This window comes from Carlito syrichta, unplaced genomic scaffold, assembly GCF_000164805.1.
Source record: "Carlito syrichta isolate Samal-C Ts95f unplaced genomic scaffold, Tarsius_syrichta-2.0.1 Scaffold305242, whole genome shotgun sequence".
NCBI lineage: Eukaryota > Metazoa > Chordata > Mammalia > Primates > Tarsiidae > Carlito > Carlito syrichta.
This window is the reverse complement of record NW_007249338.1, coordinates 82,527-104,827: the sequence shown is the minus strand read 5'-3', so window position 1 is coordinate 104,827 and position 22,301 is coordinate 82,527. Positions and strand designations below refer to the sequence as shown.

Below are 22,301 nucleotides of genomic sequence, written 5' to 3'. Positions count from 1 at the left end.
AGTTGTTTTGTTAGCTCTTTTTCATACAGTGGCAATACAATTAGTAGAATTCTGCTATGCTGAAGCCTTCCAAGTTTTTTTGCCAGGCTTTAGCATAAATATTTTTCTTAAATTATCACAGGTTCCAGATATGTTCTTTCCTATTGTTTACTGACATTTTTTGTCAGTATAAAATTTTATAAAGGTCTTTAAGAATGTAAAAGTATAGAAACTTCATGTAAAAGAATTTTTGCATTTTGAGATTAAACTGATATGTGAAGGTACAAGTTAGATTTTTATTTTAAAGTTGTTACTAATTAAGTAATTCAATTCTGATAAGAGTGATAAAGACAAAGGATATATAGAAAAATGTTCTTTTTGATTAATCTTCATTTAAATATCTAAAAGCACTTTAATATATTCAATTATATATTAGAGCACTTGAAATTGTTATTGGTCTTTTCCCCCTTCTCTTCACAGATGGAAGGAACATCCTCAGAGTCAGAAAAACTGTACTCGTTTTGTGATCTGGAATCAAGTAAGTGTCTATCAACATCTTTAAAAAAAATATTGTCATTTGTTTGCTAAGCTGGTGAACTGATTTATTTTTAACTTTTTTTTTCTGTTTCTTTATTAAGTGAGGGAAACCTAGCAAAACTTGTTTTTGCAAAGTGCTGGGATTATAGGTGTGAGCCACCATTACCGGCCATGTAGGCTTTATTTTGTATTGGCACAGATCCTCTTCATTGAGGTTGTGACTTCAGCTCAAAACTAGCAAGAGTTCTTAGAGTAAATTTGCTACACAGTTTAATAATTCTAGATAGAGACAAATAAGATGATGATCTGGTACAGATTTATGGTTCTGGGATCCTAAGCACCAGTGATAATAAATAATTATTTAAGAAATCATTGAGTTAATTATTCTATTGCGCAAGTAATTTAAAGAAAACATGTAGACTTGCCATGAGCAACAGAGTTATGCTGTAGTTCAACTTGATATATCTTTTCCGATTTTAATAGAGAGTAAATTAGTCATATTTTCTTGTCATATTACTGCTAGGTCATTAATATCTCTTATAGTAAGCTTTACTACTAACATTAGCCCTGCTCAGTAACATAACAGTGTCATGCACACTGCCTTAGGGAAGATGTTCTCAAATATTTTTAATTGAATTGTGCTCTCTTAGCCTTAACACCCCATTTGTAATATAGTTTCAACTAATTTTTAAGGGAATAATATTGACTTTAGAACTATCTCCCATTTGGGTTAAACCAGCACCATATCTGGTTTATTCATCCCAGAAACAAACTGATTTTTTTGAGTAAGGGGGTCTAACTTTGTTGCCTAGACTGGAGGGCAGTGGCATGATCACAGCTTATCGCAGCCTCAAACTCCTAGGTTCAAATGATCTTCCCTCCTCAGCCTCTGAAATAGCTGGAACTACAGGAATGCACCACCATGCTTGGCAAAGTTTTTATTTTCTATTTTTTGTAGAGATGAGGTCTCACTATGCTGCCTAGGCTAGTCTTGAACTCCTGGGCTCAAGTGATCCTCCTGTCTCAGCCTCCCAAAGTGCTGGGATTTATAGGCTTGAGCCACTGTCTGACCAACTCAGAAATAATTTGATGTTGAGATTTCTTTGGTTAGTCAATGTTCTCTTTATGATGTACTTCATATGTATGACATATTTCACCTATTTGAACTTTATATGAACTTTTTAGTTTTAGTTTTCTGTCTTTTTGCCTTTGAGGTGCTGCTGTTTATTAGTTATTAATGATCTAGTTGTAAATTATTTCAGTGAAAAGTTTGCTTAAATTCACCAGCTTAATAAGAATTTATGATGGTTTGCACAGGGTGATTTAGAAAATCTGGTAATGCACAACCATACAGATTTTGGCAATCTATATGCTTATTTGTTTTCTGATAGGTATTTGATCTTACATTGCAGATAATGTTTGGTAGAATTTAATTGATAATGTATGTATCATGATTGTAGTTGCCAACAATATAAAGATATGTATTTGCTGTCTGTCAAAACAAAATGTATGTCAGGAAATATCTGGTTTAACAGCTAGCATTATATACTTGGAAATTATCCATTTAAAGTTCACTTGTGATTGTGCTCTTTATTTTCTCTTTAAAAAAGATATTAACAAACTGACTGAAGATAAAAAAGAGGGCCTCAGGCAACTTGCAATGACATTTCAGCATTTCATGAGAGAGGAAATACAGGATGCTTCTCAGCTGCCACCTTCCTTTGACATTTTTGAAGCCTTTGCAAAAGTAAGTGTTAAATTTGATACCTTTGCTAGTTCTGAAATCATTCATTTACTCCTTATTTTGATGTTGGTTACAAAAATGTCTAGAACTCTGATGGAAAATTCAAGACCCTTAATGGCTTGTATCTCTCCCCTTCCTTAATGACCAGAGGATGAGAGAATATATTGTGTGTATTGAAAAGGGCATTACTTTTTCTGTTTTATCAGTATTCTTACTATGGCCTGAGTATGTTCATTGTCAACTCTCAAAGCATATTCTTGAAATAGAGACTATACTGTCTTTTCTTAAAGAAAGCAGCATTTCCCATTATTTCTTAAGTTTATTGGAGTTAAGTTTGCCACTGCATTCGTTGAGTTTTGTGGTGTTTGTTTAAGTGTAGAGCCCATCTTTGATGTGAAAATGTATTGGGATTCATTTCTGATTAAGTGAATCTAATATGTGAGCATAACCATTTCTGATTTATAAATAATTTCCTTAGAGTCTGTTTAAATGTTTCAAATTGTAGGCTAAGGATAGAAAAACAGGTTTTATGTAGTATTTCATTTGTAGTCTATTGGTAATAACTGTGTGAAGTGTTCTTTTTGAAAATGATTATGAGGGTTTGTTTTGGCCTGGGGAGGGAGAGTACAGTGATTGATTCCTGATATCTACTCAGGGATTGAAATGGTGTGTCAGATATACTCCCCTCACTGCTGTGTATCTGCTGTCCTTGCTTTCTCATTTTTGTGCTTGGATTTGCTTTAATACTGATCACAGTTTAATGACAAGTACATATTACATTTGATGATGATTTTGCCACTTATCTTGTAATTTGTAAACATACATTTAAAGTTGTATTTATGCCATGAGTATTTTGTTATGTTTTAAATTTACTTATTTTCCAAAATTTAAATGTGATTAGTTTGACTGCTAAAGTTTTATTTTAGTTTTTATCAAATGAATTTTTATTTTTTAAGTATGTTTTTATGATTTTCTGATAAATATCATCTTAGCATTATATTCTGGTCTGTTTACATTTTAAAAGCAATTTCATAATATAGTGGTTACTTATCATGCATCTGACAAGTGTCTTATATGTTTATTTCATATGCCTCTGAAAAGTTTAACCTCTAGTAGGTTACCCATGGTAACCAGTGTACAATGTACACAGGTTTTTTTGGATGTTAAAAACTCTAAAAACTAACACCTACTGAAAGATAAAAATATACCTTATGGTGACTGTTACTTTACTCTTAGTGTTAAGCCTGTGGCCATTCTGTGATTATTACTTCTGTTGTTGGAAAATATTCAAGTGCTAAATACTGGTATTATTAATGTTCATGAAAGTATTTAAAAATACTTTATATTGCTAAATATAAAATGCAAATTACTGTCTCATTTCTCTTGTTTCTTTGAAAATAATATATCTTATAAAGGAATTCTGTCCATATTGTATAGGGGGAAAATTCTGTGACTATGATTAAGTAGACTGATTTTTTTTTTAATCAGTATTTTTTATTATGGTTTTGTGGGGTACAGTTAAGGGTTAGGTGTACAATTACGTTTCGTTCATGCACCCTGTTGATAAGAGGTGTTTCCCCATCCCCAGACAGATATTTGCTACTGTTAATCCCACTCCCCCATAGTTTCCCAGTACTGTCAGTCATTTTCTTATAGTATTATATTGGATGTTCAAGGTCCATTATATGAGTGAGAACATGTGATACTCGGATCTTTGTTTCTGTGAGAGGTCACTCAGTATTATAGACTCTAGTTCCATCCAGGCTGCTGCAAAATTCATGATTTTGTTCTTTTTTATGGCTGCGTAGTATTCCATCGTGTATATGTATCACATTTTTTTAATCCAAGGTAGACTGATTTTTAACGATACACTGCCCTCTTCCTCACATAATATTTGTTATTGCTACAAAAGTAAAACATATGCATCTTTGAGATTTTAGGGGATAATTGGACTCATATGTCATTTCTGCCTTAAAATATAGGTTGGTAATCAGAGGAAAGCAGCATTAACCTATGGCTGTTGTACTTTTTGGTGGAAGCTTTGTTAATATTTTGTAATTTATGTTTTTCTGTTTATAAATTTATCCTTACAAGAGATTATTCTTCTCCTTCTCCTCTTTCTCGTCCTCTTCTTCTTTCTTCCTCTTCCTTCTCTTCCTCCTTCTCCTCTTCCTCCTCAGAATAAAATGGTATTAAATTAAGTTAAATGGAATCCTGCAAATCTCAGAGATTGAGTCACTGAATTCATAATGTTACAAGTGTATAATGGTGCAAGTCACATTGAGCCCATTGGAAACTGGTAGAAAGTGCTGGGCAAAGTCTTGTATCCCAGTCTACTGCCTCTCTCTTTATTTTACTGACATGGGATTAATTAATTAAGGAGAAGAAATGGGTACCCCAGTGTGTACTCCCTTTAGTGGCTGCTTTTGTATGTAAACTCTCAGTTAGAGATAGTTCCATGTTGACCTGTCTTCCTCAACCTAATGAACTAACTCCTGAATATATACTGTGAAGGCAGCTAGCTTTACCTGGCCTCAATAAATAGGATCCTGTTTTATATTTTGTTTTTGTTCCCTCACATTTATATTCATTCTGGTTATGTGCAGGCATTAGACATGCTAAGCTTATGTTTTAGCCCATTTCATTGTCATTGAAAGCATATGGAATTCTGAGACCTTTTCTAAATTTGTTTATATCTTAATTTTTAAGACTTATTATTATGGGTATTTTCAAGCATACACAAAAGTAGAGAGACTAGTGTAATAAATCCTGTTTTCATCACTTGATTTCAGTAATTTTCAAACCTGTTTTATGTCTGTTATTTTTAATACTTAGATTTTACCTGGATGTTCTTTCCCTTTACCTGGATTTCTAAACCTTCATTGGAATTATTCTTTTGTTGTCAAGCCTTTTGTCCTCCTGAGAGGTGTTCATTAGTGAATTGACTTTTTTTGTTTTGCAGGTGTAGTGTGTGCAAAGCACTCTCGATACAGGGTTATAAAAATATGTGGCTAATTCTAAATCTGAAAATTATCTACCAATGCAAAAAAAAAAAAAATCAACAGGTCAAAAGTATTACTTGATGGTATGCTTTTCTTTTTTTGTCTTTTGAGTTGGGGTCTTACTCTTTGCCCAGGCTAGAGTGCAGTGGCACGCTCATGGCCACCGCAGCCTTGACCTTCTGGGCTCAGGCAATCCTTCTGCCTCAGCCTTCCAGGTAGTTGGAACTACAGGTGCGTGCTACCATGCCCAGCTACTTTTTTGATTTATTGTAGAGACGAGGTCTCACCAAGTTGCCCAAGCTGGTCTCAAACCCCTGGGTTCAGGCAATCCTCTTGCCTCAGCCTCCCGAAGTGCTGGGATTACAGACTTGAGCCACTGTGCTCAGGCAGTATGCATTTCTTTATCAAACTTGCACTTGCCCTGAAAGGAAAGGGGTCATTGGAGGATGAGAAAGTTCTTAATCCTGAGAACATATTTCATTCTCTCCTGACCTGATGGCTTTTTCTAATAGAAACACTTTTTTAATGGCTAAAAAACTAGCAACTTATATTTTGAACACTCTGGAGTCTCAGGTAGAAAAATAGTATGTCTTTCCTTTTAGACCTTGTTCTCAGTGTGAATGGTGCTAATGCTACTTAAGTCTTGATTTACCTGGAAAAATTTCCCCCATTAGCTACAGACTTTACTGTGTAGTTCATTTTCTGGGTCATATCCCCAAGTGTTTCTCCTTTTCACCCCACTTCTTAGCACCAGTATTAGTCTCCCACTTCTCACCCCCACATAAGCACACACCTTAACAGCAATTGGGATTTAGATTGTAGGAGTTTGCTGTACAAATAGATCCTGTCCACTTACAAACTTATTGCCTGACTGTAAAAATTAAGCAACATGAAACATAGGATAAATTTTTCTAGGATTGGGTATCAAGAAGGACCTCACATTGGAGATAGAAATTGACATACGTTTCAGAAGTGAGGGTAGTGTTGGGAAGCAGTTATAAACAATGGTCTAGAAATTCTGCTGTGAAGTGAAGATGGACTCATTATTCCTCTAACCCCCTGAGCTGAGGGAAATATATTGACTTCCTCTGGAGAAGGTTTGCAAAGGACAGCTGTCACCTGTGGAATGCAGGTTTCAGTTATATTTAGTAATTACAATAAAAAGTGTGAATAAAACTTGATGTCTAAAATGTTTGTTTTGCTCTAGGCATAATAGAACATTAGGAGTGTAGTGGTACCTCCAGAATTTCTACGGAGGAGAGTTTGCCGAGTGATGATATGGTGAATGGAGAGGCTGAAGTGGTTTCCTTTCAGCTTAATTTGCATAGTAGTCTTTTAAAAACAAACAAACTTAGATTGTATGTTCCTTAGGGGTTTGTGACTGAATGGAAATACAAGTATAAAGTGTGAGGAACAGAACGGTGGTGATTGCCACTGACAGCAACGAAGGTAGCCAGGAGGTGTACTAGGATGTTTGTTTGTGAGAATATGTGACTATGTATATGCTCATGAAAAATAAAGACCAAGTTCATCTCTGCTGGTTTTTTTAAGGAAGAGGAGATGTATGTCTCTATCCCTACAAGCCTTTCCTCCTTCCCACTTCACCACTTTACACTTTTTTTCCTTCTACTTCAATCTTCAAACAAAATTTCCAGTCAGGTTTTAAAGTGAGTTTATCTTGACATAACAGCTGCTATGATTCAATCTACTGATTGGATCCTTAATATTTGCTTCAAATTTAGAAAATATATATTTTCCTATTTAAAAGGTCAGAAAATTACAATTAGAGGGGGGACAAATTCAAACGGGAGGCTGAATAATATAATGGGCAAATTACTTTCTCCAGAGAAGTAAATTAAATTCTCTGTCTTATTTTTCTCATCTGTAAATGGGAATACTAATATTATCTACTTAATAGACAAAAATGAGGATCAGCTATAAGGTGCTTAGTAGAGTGTCTGACATGTATTATTAATTTCTACTACTGTTCCTCCCACCTCCCAGCTTTATTTGTGGTCAAATATAAAACTTCAGTTTTTTATGTTTTCCTGGGCTGTCATATAGCCAAGAGTGCAATCTGTGACTGACTGTAAACCAGAGTCTCAGATGGTTGGTCACAGTTGTGCCCAGTGCTGGTGTCTCTTGAGATACTGAGAATTACCTGTCTTTTTGAGAAGAAATTTTGCAAACAGGAAATAATATCTTTCTCCTAGTCACTGGCTTGGTTTTAGCACTTAGCTATTGTGAACAGAAATCATATACTGTTGCCTGAATTCATAGCAACTCCATAATTTCAAAGTACTTTCTTGAAATTTCACATGGGAAGTGTATAAGTAATCTTTTTGGGATGAATGAAGTATTTCTCACATATGCATTTTAAAACGATGCAATTAAATTATAAGAGCTCTTTAATTGTCATGTTTTAATTCATTGAAATGTCATGGATTGTTTAGTATTTCTCTATTGTCTCCTCCAAAACATACATTGATAGTTGTTGGCAATAATTCTTAATAGCTTAAACTTAATTTCAGTAGAGCTGGTTTTGAGGTTATTTTCCTTGCACAGAAAATATCTTTTTAGGGATTATTGTATGGGGTTCTAGAAAAATACACATAACTGGGCTTGTAACTTTCTTTTCTGAAAATGTATTTGGCAAACTGACTAGAAATGGGATAAGTTCTGAACAGTAAAATAGAAAATGAACTGGTTGCATAGAACGTTTCAGAGTCAGACATTAAATTGGAAGCTGCAAGAATAAAAGTGACCTCTTGACCACAAAACATATGTCATTGTTAGTGTTTCCAGAGCTCTGCAAAGTGCTTTTAACTTTATAATGTTGTGCACCTGCCACAGAATTTTTTGATTAGAAAGTTCACATTTGTTTGAGAAGATGCTCTGTCCCTTTTTCTTTCAAAAAAATTAATAATTCTCCTCATAGCATGTTATTTTTATTCTATAGGGCACATATGTGACATCCAGAGCTTGCTTTTCTCAAATCTAATTTTTAATGCTATTGGCTACAGCTGGTTTCCCAACATGTACTGGTTGCATAGACTTGAAAGTGAAGATTTTAAGAGGTGTTTTTTGTACTGTGATACTTACATTTTTATGTTTGGTTTCATTTTAAATGCATTCTTTGTTATTGGGGGAGAATTCTTTTTCTTAATGGAAAAGCAGTGAGGAATGTGCTAAGATAAGAATCTTAGTAATTTATAATATGAAAAAAAATTGTGATTTAATATTTTAAGGTGTGCTAGAAATAAGGCAAAAGAAAACAATGATGATATTGTTTTCAAGATTATATGCTTACATTTGGCTGGTATGTTTCTTTAGACTTAGAATGATAATAATCTATGTGATATCCTGCCATAAACTCATAAAGTATATAAATCAGCATTAAGGGAAAATTACTGTATAACTTTTTGTGTCCTTTTCATTTTCTGGAGAATAGTATACTTCAGTAAAAAGCAAGAACAATGTTGATCATGATATATTCTGTTTTTAATCTTAAATTTTCAGATCTGTTAGCCATCTCATTCTAAATATACTGGTGCTCTATTATTTCATTGTTGCTGGTAGGCTAATTTGTGTGAAGAATATTACCTCTGTTGTTATTTTGAAAGGTCAGGAGTGTGTGTGTGTGTGTGTGTGTGTGTGTGTGTGTGTGTGTGTGTGTGTGTGTGTGTGACTTGAGGATTTCAGGTTTATGCAGGACCAAATTTTAAAGCCTTTTTGTTGATGAGCTCAGTTGGGTTTTATGCTATAAAGTAGTAAAAAAAGCAATCTTTTGAATTAATAAAGTGATGGATTATCTAATTACAAAGTTGATGTGAAATGGCAGTATGATAACTTTGCATTACTAAATGGTCCCAGTGACTGATCAGATGTGCCTGGGTTCCATTAAGGAAAAATATGCCATTAAATATTTAATACTAAAAGCGAGCAGACACACCAGGATTGCTAACCTCCAATCACCAGGATGCTTATATCTATATGTTTGGCAGTAGCTGCTAGATGTGATATCTGTCTAGTTTGCTCAGAACAGCTGCTAGAAGACCTACTTACTGGGATTATACTTCTCTTCTGGTTTTAAGTAAAGCAGGCAAACAGCCAAGATATGTAACAGCACACAGATCCTGACTTCTTATTATGAAATGGTGTGATGCATTTATGATTGATATGGTTTATTACAACAAATTGAGTCTCTACATAGACTCAAGAGACAATTATTCTAAAAAATATTCATGTACCTTCAAGGAAGTGATATTTGTAGGACACTTGGGCTTTCAAAACAAATCATTGTTTGAATTTTTACTGTTGATATTTATTAATCATGTTCTTCATTTTTAGCCATTTGGTTAATATTTGTTTTCATTTATGTGCAAATAACCTATGATGAGTTGGTGTGTGTTTGTCATAGTTAAAAACCAGATGCCAGCTAAATTCTGAAGTTGGGAAGAATAATTAGTAAGTTCTTAATCAGCATTTTTATTTATACCTTTGTTGGTCAAGGTTAATTGTTTATGTAAGCGCTAATGCTTTGATTAAAAGTGTTGATTGATAAATACGTTTGCCAAACCTTATTGCCTTATCAAGTTGAGTGTATAACTTGCCGTTAGTTCAGATAGAAGAGATATTTTTGTAATGACAGTATGTCATTGTGAAATGGCAAAGGTTATTTTCATTGCTTTGGCCTTTCTTGGTGGCAAAAATCTCTAGTAGAGTACTGTGTCTCTGTACTAGATTATGACTACTTGGAGCCAAGAATTATACCTTATTTATTTTGAATTCCTAACAACCTTCTTGATATCCAGTAGGTGTTTAATTGTTGACTTAATGAAGGAATGCATGAAAACTGTATCCCTTTTCTATTTTGTGGAGAATACATTGATACTTTTTGTTTTGAGTAGAAGTCTCACTCTGTCACCCACGCTGGAGTGTAGTGGCACCATAACGGCTACTGCAGCCTTGACCTGCTGGGCTCAGGTGATCCTTCTGCCTCAGCCTTCCCAATAACTGGTACCACAGGTGCATGCCATCATGCCTGGTTATTTATTTATTTGTTGTAGAGATAAGGTCTGGCCAAATTGCCCAGGCTCCAGGCTGGTCTCTAATCCCTGTTCTTACCTCTGCCTCATAGTGCTGGGTTTACAGGTGTGCGCCTGGCCATATTTTTAAAAATTAATACATTGTGTAAATATATAAAACTAGGCTAAAAAAAGTCATTAATATCATGGTAAAATTCAAGAAGTTTAGTAAGTTTGTTGATGACTCAGTCTCTTAGAGGCTCCCTTTTATGCTTAGTTCTTCAGGATATGATGAATCTTTATATTAATTATTCCAGGGATTGAGAAACTTTTAAAATAAAAGCTCACATAGTAAATATTTAGGTTTTGCAGGCCAGGAGACAAAAGTGAGTTATAACTGCCACACAGTAATTTGTAATGTACAGTGAGAGTGATATTTATGGTCTCTGTGGTAGCGTCTTTTAAAAAAAAAAAATTTTTACACTAGCACAAACTATATATATCATGTCCAACACGATGTTTTAAGATACGTATACACCATGGAATAGCTAAATTGAACAAATTAAGGTAAACATTACTTCCCATGCTTATTGTGGCAGCTTTTTTTTTTTTGGAGTTGGAATCTCACTCTGTCACCCAGACTGGAGTGCAGTCGCTGCTCCCGGCCACCACAGCCTCGACCTGCTGCGCTCCGGCGATTCTTCCGCCTCAGCCTTCCAAGTAGCCGGAACTACAGGCGCACGCTACCACGCCCGGCTGATTTTTCGATTTATTGTAGAGATGAGGTCTCGCTGCCCAGGCAGGTCTCGAACCCGCGGGCTCAGGCAATCCACTCACCTCAGCCTCCCAAAGGCACGGGATTACAGGCTGAGCCACCGAGCCCGGCTTTGTGGCAGCTTCTTAACCTTGCCATTATAGCCTGAAAGACCCCATGTACAATATGTATGTGAACAGGGTGTGACTGCATTCCAATTAAAATTTGTTTATGGTCACTGAACATTGATTTTCATATAATTTTTGCATATTCAAAACTATTCTTTTTAAAATTTTCTCACAGTCATTTAAAAATTTAAGAAAACATTCTTAGCGTGCAGGCTGTACAAAAGCATGTTGTAGGCCATATTTGGCTTGTGGGCCTTTATTTGCCAACCCCTGAATTATTGTTTGGATGGCTGAAGATATTTTGTATCCAGTAGAAACCAATATGCTGTGAAAAAATCTTCTAATTAAAAAAAGGGGAAAAAAAGGAAAGGATAAGAAATATTTTATTTGTTATCATCTAGCAAGTCATTACTTCTGTAGTTTTACATTGCCAGTCACGTTTGTGTGCACAGTATGAACAATAATTGTTTTTTGAATTAAATTTTTTTTTTACTTTACGGTAACTTAAGTACCTTTAAAAATGTTTAAATTCCATAGATGGAACATACCTCAAAATAGTAAGAGTCATCTATGAGAAACCCACAGCCAACATGCTACTAAACAGACAGAACTTGGGACCATTTCCCCTGAAAACTGGAACAAGACAAGGATGCCCACTCTTACCCCTCCTGTTCAACCTAGTATTGGAAGTCCTACCTAGAGCAATCAGACAACAGAAGGAAATCAAGGGTATCCAAATAGGAAAAGAGGAAGTTAAGTTATCCCTCTTTGTAGATGACCTGATTCTATACCTCGAAAAACCAAGAGAATCTGTCAAAAAACTCCTTGCACTTCTCAGGGTGTAAAATAAATTTGCAAAAGACAGTCACATTTCTACACCAACAATAAACAAATAGAAACCCAAATCAAAAGCACAATCCCATTCACAATAGCCACACACACACAAAAAGAAATACCTTGACATCTTCCTAACCAGAGATGTGAAAGACCTTTACAATGAAAACTACAAAACACTGCTCAAAGAAATCAAAGATGACACAAACAGATGGCAAAATATTCCATGCTCATGGATTGGAAGAATCAACATTGTAGAACCCAATACCCATTAAATTACCAGCAGCATTCTTCTCAGACCTGGAAACAACAATACAGGAATTCATATGGAAACATAAATAACTACCAAATAGCCAAAACAATTCTCAGCAAAAAAAGCAAAACAAAAACAAAAACAAAAAACAAATTGAGAGATTTCACACTCCCAGACTTTAAACTTTATTATAAAGCTACAATAATCAAAACAGCCTGGTTTCGGTACAAGAACAGGCATAGAGATCAGTGGAACAGGATAGCGATTCCAGAAGCAAAACCTCAATTTCTCAACCAACTCATCTTTGACAAAACCTCCATCACCAACTACTGGGGAGAGGAGAAACCTATTCAGTAAATGGTGCTGGGAAAACTAGCTGACCAAATGCAGAAGATTAAAACAAGTCAACTCTAAATGAATCAAATATCTAAATGTAAAACCTCTAACTATAAGAACCTTAGAAAATGCAGGAGACACCCTTGTGGAAATTGGAACTGGCAACCAATTCCTGATCAAAACCCCAAGTGCCCATGTCATAAGAGATAATTTAGACAAGTGGGACCTCATCAAACTGACAAGCTTCTGCAAAGCCAAAGAAACTATCAAGAGAGCAGGGAGATAGCCCACAGACTGGGAAAAAATATTTGCCAACTGTATGTCTGACAAAGACCTAACATTTAGGATCTACAAGGAACTCAAATGTGCCGAAAAGAAACAAATAGCCCCATTACAAAGTGAGCAAAAGATATGAATAAGCACATCTCAAAAGAAGACATACGAGCAGCCAACAGATACATGAAAAATTACTCAACCTCACTAATCATCAGCGAAATGGAAATTAAAACCACACTGAGATACCACCTAACTCCAGTCAGGATGGCCATTGTCAATAACTCAAAAAACAACAGATGCTGGAGAGGATGTGGGGGAAAAGGGAACACTTCTACACTGTTGGTGGGAATGTAAACTAGTACAACTTCTGTGGAAAACAGTTTGATGATTCCTAAAAGGTCTAAAAATCGACCTTCCATATGACCCCACAATCCCCATATGGGGAATATACCCGGAGGAACTCAAACCACTCTATGAAAAAGATACCTACACATGCATGTTCATTGCAGCATTGTTCACAATAGCAAAAACATGGAACCAACTGTGTTGCCCATCGAAAGAGGACTGGATAAAAAAAAAGTGGTACATATACACAATGGGATATTACGCAGCCATAAAGAAGGACAAAATTCTGAACTTCACAGCAACTTGGATAGACTTAGAGTCTATAATACTGAGTGATCTATCACAGAAACAAAGAACTGAGTATCACATGTTCTCACTCATAAGTGGGCCTTGAACGATTATCGTAATACTATAAGAAAAGGATTGTCAGTATTGGGAAATTACCGGGAGTGGGGAGGGATTGACAGTAGTGGGATTCTGCCGGGGGAGAGGGGGGCACACTACATCAACAAGGGTACCTGCATAATGAACATTTGTATACTTAACCTAGAATTGTACCCCACATCTTTAAAATTAAAAATTAAAAAAAGTTTCAATTCAATGATATAGTAAAAGAACTGTAGTTATTTTAATAAAGGTAAAAACAAAATTGTAAAATAGAAATAATTTTGACTTCATTGCCTTTTGTACTTAAAATTTCTTTTCTTTTTTTTTGAGTTGGAGTCTCACTCTGTCGCCCAGACTGGAGTGCAGTGGCCGCTCCCGGCCACCGCAGCCTCGACCTGCTGGGCTCCAGCCATCCTTCCACCTCAGCCTTCCAAGTAGCTGGAACTACAGGCATGTGCTACCACGCCCGGCTAATTTTTGATTTACGGTAGAGATGAGGTCTCGCCAAGTTGCCCAGGCGGGTCTCGAACCCGCGGGCTCAGGCAATCCACTCACCTCAGCCTCCCAAAGGCGCGGGATTACAGGCTGAGCCACTGAGCCCGGCTTTAAAATTTCATCATTCTTAGTTTTTGTTTCTTTCTTCTCTTTTTAATTTTTAATTTTTTTTAGAGATGAGCCTTGCTTTATGTCGCCCAGGCTGGCCTCAAACTCCTGGACTCAAGTGATCCATCCACCTTATCCTCCCCAGTAGTTGGGACTACAGGTATGAGCCACTTTGCCCAGCTTGTTATTGTTTTTAAATTAAAGGTGTTAATTTTGTTATTTTGCTTTGAAATGAAATATAAAAATGTACTTTTTAATTATAAATATTTTGACTTTTTCAAAATATTTGATTCAAAATTTTTGTTTGATTTTTTTCAAATTGTTTTTAATATTATGGATTATTGCCTTTAAACCTTATATTGTGATTTGACTATCTCTAACACAAATTGGAAGGACCTTTCATGAGACAAAAAACACATATATTTTAAAGGTATAATATTAATAGTGATGACAATTGTTATAAACTGTTCTATTATTTCTACAGCAGAAACAGTGATATTTTGGGGGGCAGAAATCAGACCTTGCCGTTTAATGTGGAAAATAAGATGACTTGGTAAAAGTAAATTAGATGACTTATAAAGGTTAGCAGGTGAATTTGGGGATGGCTTTGCTAAACCAGATTTTTAAAAAGTGTCTTGATGAAGAGAGAAAATAGTCGCCTCACTATCTTCAAAGGTTGATTTTCACTAAAATGTTTGTGTTTAAGTAATTAAAAAAAATTTTAGAGACATGTCTTACTAATTCATTAAAAATTTTGTGTTACATGCTTAAAGACACATATTCAAGAAACTTTATTTACAAAGCATGATGTTATATTAGGCAAACTGATAATGGCTTATTATTTGAAAGATCTTTATAATTAGAGTACTCCCAACAGTGTATCAAGCTGCTCTTGTGCCACTTAAGCTACCTCTCTTCCTGGAAAAGTTTCAGTTAGGATTTGAATCCTGTGTTTGGATGGATTATCTCTATAGTAAAAAGTGGGCTAGGTGATAAAGTATTCTTTGAGTTTATGAGTTTGTGGTACTAATGGTGCAGTAATAAACTTACCTAGTAATGAACTTACTAAGGATGTAATATATCGTCCCTCTTCATCCACATTGACATCTTGCTTTATCGTTAAGGTAATAGCTTGAGTCTTTGGTGAAATCCAATAGACTAGGATTGATCTTTCCCTTTGGTAAAACCAGTAGTCACTGGTATTTTCTATGTCAACCATTTGGCAATTGTGAATATTCTCTATTTTTTTGGTTATGTGTTTTTGTTTCCTAGGTTCCTTAGATTGTAAACTTTGTAAGAACAGAAGTCATGTGTCCCCAATTCCTTCCTTAAGCATAATAGAATCTTAAAATTTTAGGGCTGAAAAGATTGCAGAAACTATCTGGTTCCATAGCTTCCGCACTTTCCCTCTTCTCCTTTTCCCTATGGTGCATCAGGTGCAGCTCAGAGAAGGTTAAGTAGTCACCTAGTGATAGGAAAAAGCTAGAATTTAAGTCTTCTGAGTTCAATTTAAAGCACTTTCTGTTAGTTGATGCCGAAATGCTGAAGAACTACTGCTAAATTGTAGTGAAAATGTGATACAGCAAACAGAAGTTAAATTACAGATAACTTTTCAGCAATATCTATTTCTTTTTTCTTTTCTTTTCTTTTTTGAGTTTGAGTCTCACTCTCTGGCCCAGGCTTGAGTGCAGTGGCATGCTCACAGCCAATGCAGCCTTGACCTGCTGGGCTTAGGCAATCCTTCCACCTCAGCCTTCCAAGTAGCTGGAACTACAAATACATGCCACCATGCCCGGCTAGTTTGTGATTTTTATTGTAGGTACGAGGTCTCACAAAGTTGCCCAGTCTGCTCAATACCCTGGGCTCAGGCAATCCTCTTGCCTCAGCCTCCTAAAGTGCTGGGATTACAGGCTGAGATACTGTGTCCAGCCAATATCTATTTCTTATATTGAAGGTTATCTGTATAAAGCCAGAAATTAAGAATAAGTAAAATAACAGTATTATTTAGCATTTGAAACTAGATTAGCTTGTCTCTTTAATGATGAGTTTCAGTTTCAGAGATTCTGTATGTCTGTTTAAATGCTTGTGACTTTCCAAACCAGCTGGATACCTTCTCTTCTGATTACCCAGTTATAAGCAGAACTGTGAATTACATACTTGACAGTATGTGGATTTTTCTTTTGTTTCTCATATTTTTGAGCTCATAGTCACTAAGAAGCCAATGAGCATTAGATACTGTGGTATGTCTTATCTCTATAGATCAATGAGCATTTGATTTATCCCAAGTTTCCCAGCACTGTGTCCCCCCAACTTAATTTTTAATATTTTACTCTACAAAGTACTTTAACAAATATAGTCATGTTTATCTCCTATAATAGCCCTCTCAGTTATTATGGTTATTATGCCTTTTCAAATGAGGAAGTGCATAAGGTCATGCTATTTTTTTTTGAGTTGAAGTCTTACTCTGTTGCCCAAGCAGGGGTGCCCTGGTATGATTATGATGCATGGCTCATGGCAGCCATGACCTCCTGGTCTCAGGTGATCTCTCCACCTCAGCATCCTGAGAAGCTGGGACTAAAGGCATATGCCACTATGCCCGGCTGGTTTTTTTTTGGAAAGGCGAGGTTTTGCTACATTGCCCAGGCTGGTCTCAAACACCTGGGCTCAAGCAGTCTGCCTACCTTGGCCTCCCAAAGTGTTAGGATTACAGGAATGAGCCACCGTGCCGGTCCCCTAACACATTATTTTTAAGTAAAAGAGTCAGAGCTTTAATATGGCTGTCTTGATTTCAGATTTCATATTGTCCCCATTCCACCGAACTGCATCTTGTGTTATGTTAGTTCTGTGATAGACCTCTAATTATGAACTATTGTAAGCCATAGGAGCAAAATCCAGAATGACAGATATAAGAATATTTGGTAATATTCCTCTTTCTAGTTCTAATGTATTGCTCTTGGCAAAGCTGTGAATTATTTAATCAGAATTTCTCCTGTTTTTATACAGGTGGTACATCATGTCTTATGTATGTACGCCCCTCTCCCTTATGTATTCAAATCTAAATAAGTCCTGGTAAGGTGTGTGGGAGGAGGGTGGGCTTTTCATATCAAATAATTTGGTACTGATACTGCCACAACTCTGTGAAAATCAAGATAATTGAAATGAAATTTGTATGCAGTTAAGCTACCTTTTGAAATCTGCATCCTACAGCCTTGAAGTACTGCATATTAAAACATTAATTATTTAAGAGTCCCCCAGCTTGGGTCTGTATTGTTTCCAAGCCATTATTGAGCGTGTTTTTTTCATTATGATTCTATAGATATATGCATTTATTGATTTAAAAGTTTTATAATACAATAAACTGTATATGCGGTATAGAAGAAAATTATCTTTTCCCTCATTAGCACCTCTTTTTCTTGTAGGGGTTTTTATTTGACCTTAACATTTATACCTGATATTAATGGCATAGATAAATAATTTTAAAATGTTATTTTTGAACAAATGCTTGTTAAATAAAAGAAAAACATTGGAATCATGTGCCCTGTTTCAAATTTTAATTGACATTTGGTTTTAATTTTGATGTTTATAACTAATTTTTATTAAGGCACCGTTTATTCAGAGCTGTTTCATTAGGATCAGCTGAATTAGGATCAGGATTTAAAATACCCTCAACACCTGGGTGTGGTGGCACACACCTGTAGTCCCATCTACTTGGTAGGCTGGAATGGAAGGATCACCTGAGCCTAGGAGGTTAAGCCATGATCCTGTCACTGCATTCCAACCTGGGTGACAGAGTGAAACTCCAACTCAAAACAAAACAAAGAAAACAAATGCAAAATTTTCTATAACAGCAGTCCCCAACCTTTTTGGCATCAGGGACCAGTTTCATGGAAGATAATTTTTCCATGGATTGGGAGAAGGCATAATTTTGGATGATTCAAGCACATTGCATTTATTGTGCACTTTATATTATTATATTGTAATATATAATGAAATAATTATGCAACTCACCATAATGCTTCAAAGAAGCTCTCTAGTGACATTTGTTTATTACTCATTTTGGTGAGGGTTAACTTGTGGGCTTACCAGTACTATGACTGAGACAAGTGCACAGTGCAGGGAAAGAGCCATGGACAAAAGTGATAAATAAAATAATGGGCGGACCATACATGGATTAAAATAAGTGTTGGATTCTAACTTAAAGCCCGCCACCAGATGCAGCTATATAATTGAAGTACAACTCACTTGCCACTCACTGATAGGGTTTTGATATGAGTCTACAAGCAAGTGATTTATTATGGTTTCTATGCAAACCTCACTGCTAATGTTAATCTGTATTTGCAGCCACTCCCTAGCACTAGCATCACCACCGCATCTCCATCTCAGCTCATTAGGCATTCGCTTCTAATAAGGAGCATGCATCCTAGATCCCTTGCATGCGCAGTTCACAGTAGGGTTCTTGCTTCTATGAGAATCTAATGCCAACTGATCTGATGGGAGGAGGCGCTCAGGTGGTAGTGCAAGCGATGAGGAGCAGCTGTAAATACAGATAAAGCTTCACTCTCTGGCCTGCTGCTCACCTCCTGCTGTGAGGCCTGGTTCCTAATGGACCACAGACCAGTACTGTGGTTGAAGACCTCTGCTCTATAAGGCTGGGCATAGTGGCTTACTCCTATAAGCCCAGTGCTTTGGGAGGCCCTCCTAAAAAAAAGATTTCTAGGTGGGAGGATTGCTTGAGCCCAGGTGTCCAAGACCAACCTGGGCAACATAGGAGACCTCGTCTCTACAGAAAACTAAAAAAATTTGCTTGAGGATTGCTTGAGCCCAGGAGTTTAAGACCAACCTGGGCAACATCGGAGACCTTGTCTCTACAGAAAACTAAAAAAATTTGCCAGGTGTGGTGGCACATACCTGTAGTCCCAGTTACTTGGCAAACTGAGAAGGGAGGATCACCTGAGCTGGGACTATCAAGACTGTGGTAAGCCATGATTGTGCTAATGCAGTCCAACCTGGGTGACAGAGTGTGAAATTGACTGAAAAACAAACAAACAAAAAACCCCTTTATAGAATTTCCTCTCCTTCCCTCATGGTTGGCAGTATATTATTGACATAGCAGAGCCATCAAAGCATCTAAAGAGGCTTATATGACTTGCTGGTTGGTGTCTCAGGGCCTGTTCCCTCCTATACAGACTTTAATCGACTCTTAGTTTTTCAGGTTTAGAGCAGAAGTTGGTAAGGTATGTAGTTTTGATGCCTCAGAAGTCTTTTGTAATAAATGATTACACTGTGGGTTTTCCTGTTTCCCGTTTGTCCAAGATGCCACAGAACAGTAACCACTTAAACCTCAACTATGCAAATCTTAAGGTATGATATTGCTCAACCTTTAGAAATCGTTTTTTAAGGAGGGACTGAGGCAGTAGAGACAGGGGTCTTGCTATATTGCCTAGGCTGGTTTCAAACTCCTGTTCTCAAATGATCCTCTCCCCTAGGCCTTCCAAAGTTCTGGGATTATAGGTGTGAGCCACCATGCCCGGCCCTAGAAATATTAATTGGCTTTTGTGGTATGATGTGCCCATTGTTCTCCTTTTGACTTTCTCATTAATTTGTTTAAAAAGTTATCATTTGATGATTCTTCTTTGTTGCCTGTTGAATGACAATGTTCTGCTGCTATGGCATTACTTGCTTGCCTGTGTATTGAGAATACCCAGGCTTCGTCTCCAGCCTTGACATTTTTTCTGAGCTCAAATCTCATGTTTTGATTTTTATTTTTAAATAAAAATCTTCACCTGCATTATTTTTCTTAGCTTCAGATTCATTGTGTACAATACCTAAACTCTGTCTTTTCCTCAGTAAAACATACTGCTTCTTTACATTTTTAATCTTTTCTCTTGGCATGCAGTCTCCCAGGTCAGCCATGCCAGAAACCTCAGGGCTACATCTGATTGTTCCCTCTCTCTCTCCTTGTCTGTGCCTTGCTTATGCTGCTTTTGAATTAGCTCATGACTCTATTCTCTTCTTTTTATATATTTTGTCACTGCCCTATTTAAGACCCTTTTTATCTCACCTAAATCAGGTTTCTAGCTGATCTCTTTCTTTCCTCTCCCTGTATCTCATCTTATTTTGTATATTGCCACTAGAGATAACTTAAAAAAACCAGATTTGATCATTTAATCTCTTGTTTAAAATGTCAGTTGTTTTCTGCTTAATTTGTATAAAATTAAGGTTTTAAAATGTGGCATTTGAGGACTCTGCGAGCTTTATCTCATGTCACTTTCCTGTGGAGCTGGCTGACTGCTTGGATAGACTGTAAGCAACTTAACAGTTGTGATGATTTTCCTAGCACCTCGCACAGTGACCAGTGAATTGCAGGGATTCAATCAACGTATGCTTTTATTGTTTCATGTTGTTGCATTGTCATTAACATTGTGCTTTTAATCCTTCACATTGTTACATCATCAGTGTGTTTCTTCAAGCCACCAGAGCTTGATGATATCTGAGGAATTGTTGCTATATTAGCAAATCAACATAGGCAGGGTGGGCTCATTCTCTAAATAGGAATTATTTTTGACAGGCTGGTATTTTTGAAACAATTTGTAAAGCTGCCCATATACATTCAAGGAGAGGCCATCAAGGCCAGTGACAAATCAGCAAGGCCTTATTGATGATGATGGATGATGTGTGTTTCCAAAGAGGTTGAAAATTATTGTGTTCCTTTGGTTCCTAAGGTAATGAGCTCCTACCTGTAAATCGTTAAGATTTGGTAAAAGTTTAGCTTTGAATAATAGTCATCAGTAGTTGAATAGGACTCTGCTTTGTCAACACTCCTGGGTTTGGTAATTAGAAAATTACAGCGATATGATCAGATTTTGGAAATTCATTCTCGGACGCTCTCTGTGTGTGTTCGCTAATGGTTGTGGCAGACTTCTAGGTTTTCTTTAGAGCAATCATGGTGATACAAAGATTTTTTTTCTGCTGAAAATATTTTCTTTGTATCAGTGAGGTTTGGATGGTATTTCTCACTTTCCATCACCTCAGAATTAGGAAAGAGAAACTTGCAAAGTTTTTAGCATTTTGTGGGAGCAAGACATTATGATCTATATAGTTAAAAATTGTCTTTTAGTTTTTAGGTTTTTTTTTTTTAGTAGAAGGGTATTTCCCACATGACAAGGAATTTTTAAACTTGGATGATTTGGATATTTAAAAGTTTTTTTGGTGACAACTACATGTTTCCAATTATAAAATAATAGAGAAGTCTCTGTGAGTGTGATCATTTGATATGTCACATATTTACTAATATTTGTCACCATTAGTTGAGTAAGCTTCAAAGCTCTCTAAAGCCTTGACATTTGTATTTCCCCTGAAGCTCTATATGACTTTCTTTATTCCAACCTTTGCTCATACAGTTCCTTCCAATCTCCCAGAAAATTTCTTTTCATTCTTCGAGATGGTGCCTTTCTAGGAAACCTTTCTCAACTCTCTTAGATATGTTCTGTTATGACAGGAATGGGAGGGTAGAAGTGTAAAATATAAGTGAATAAAAAATAAAAACAGGCACTATTATTTTGCTCCCCCAGTTAGGTGCTAGTATCTTGAGCTGGCAAGTTTATCATAAAAGGGTATAGTCAAAAGCTGCAGTCTCTCAGGATTGAATGACTGCTGAAGATGAATAGCAGTGTACCATATGCAGATGTTTTGGTAATCTTTTCTCTCAGTTCATTTGTGTCATTCTCTCTTTTCAGGTAGTCTTGTCTGATCACTCTAGTCCTCTAGGAAGAATCAAAGGATTAGTGATTTTTGAAAAAGTAGATCTTGTTCATTGGAGCTGCCAGGTTACCAGTTTTTTGTAGTTATTTTTGTAGCAAAATGATACACATGTAATTAAGTATTGCACAGCATATTTTTTCCTGCAAATCTTGCTTATACATTTAATTTATATAAAGTAATATATCAGGTTATGTGAATCAGGAAAAAGTAGAAATTAACAGGGTCCTATTATAAACCTTTTTTGGAAGAAGATTTATTTTGGTTAGCTCATTGCTTTGTTTTAAAAACCTGGATATCCACATATAGTGTCTGGTTTTCCCTAATGCAGGGTACGT

The 22,301-nt window shown here is 36.2% G+C and overlaps 1 protein-coding gene across 1 annotated transcript in view; it reads left to right on the top strand.

The window, feature by feature from the left end:
- LOC103263730 (histone-lysine N-methyltransferase SMYD3) overlaps positions 1 to 5,641 on the top strand; it is a 216,454-nt gene extending 210,813 nt beyond the window's left edge. Inside the window, exons 4-6 of the mRNA XM_021714117.1 lie at positions 460 to 517; positions 2,127 to 2,263; positions 5,536 to 5,641. Coding sequence (XP_021569792.1) covers positions 460 to 517; positions 2,127 to 2,263; positions 5,536 to 5,634 — 294 coding nt within the window. The 3' untranslated portion in view covers positions 5,635 to 5,641. The remainder of the gene's footprint in view (positions 1 to 459; positions 518 to 2,126; positions 2,264 to 5,535) is intronic.
- Positions 5,642 to 22,301: the final 16,660 nt, after the last annotated feature.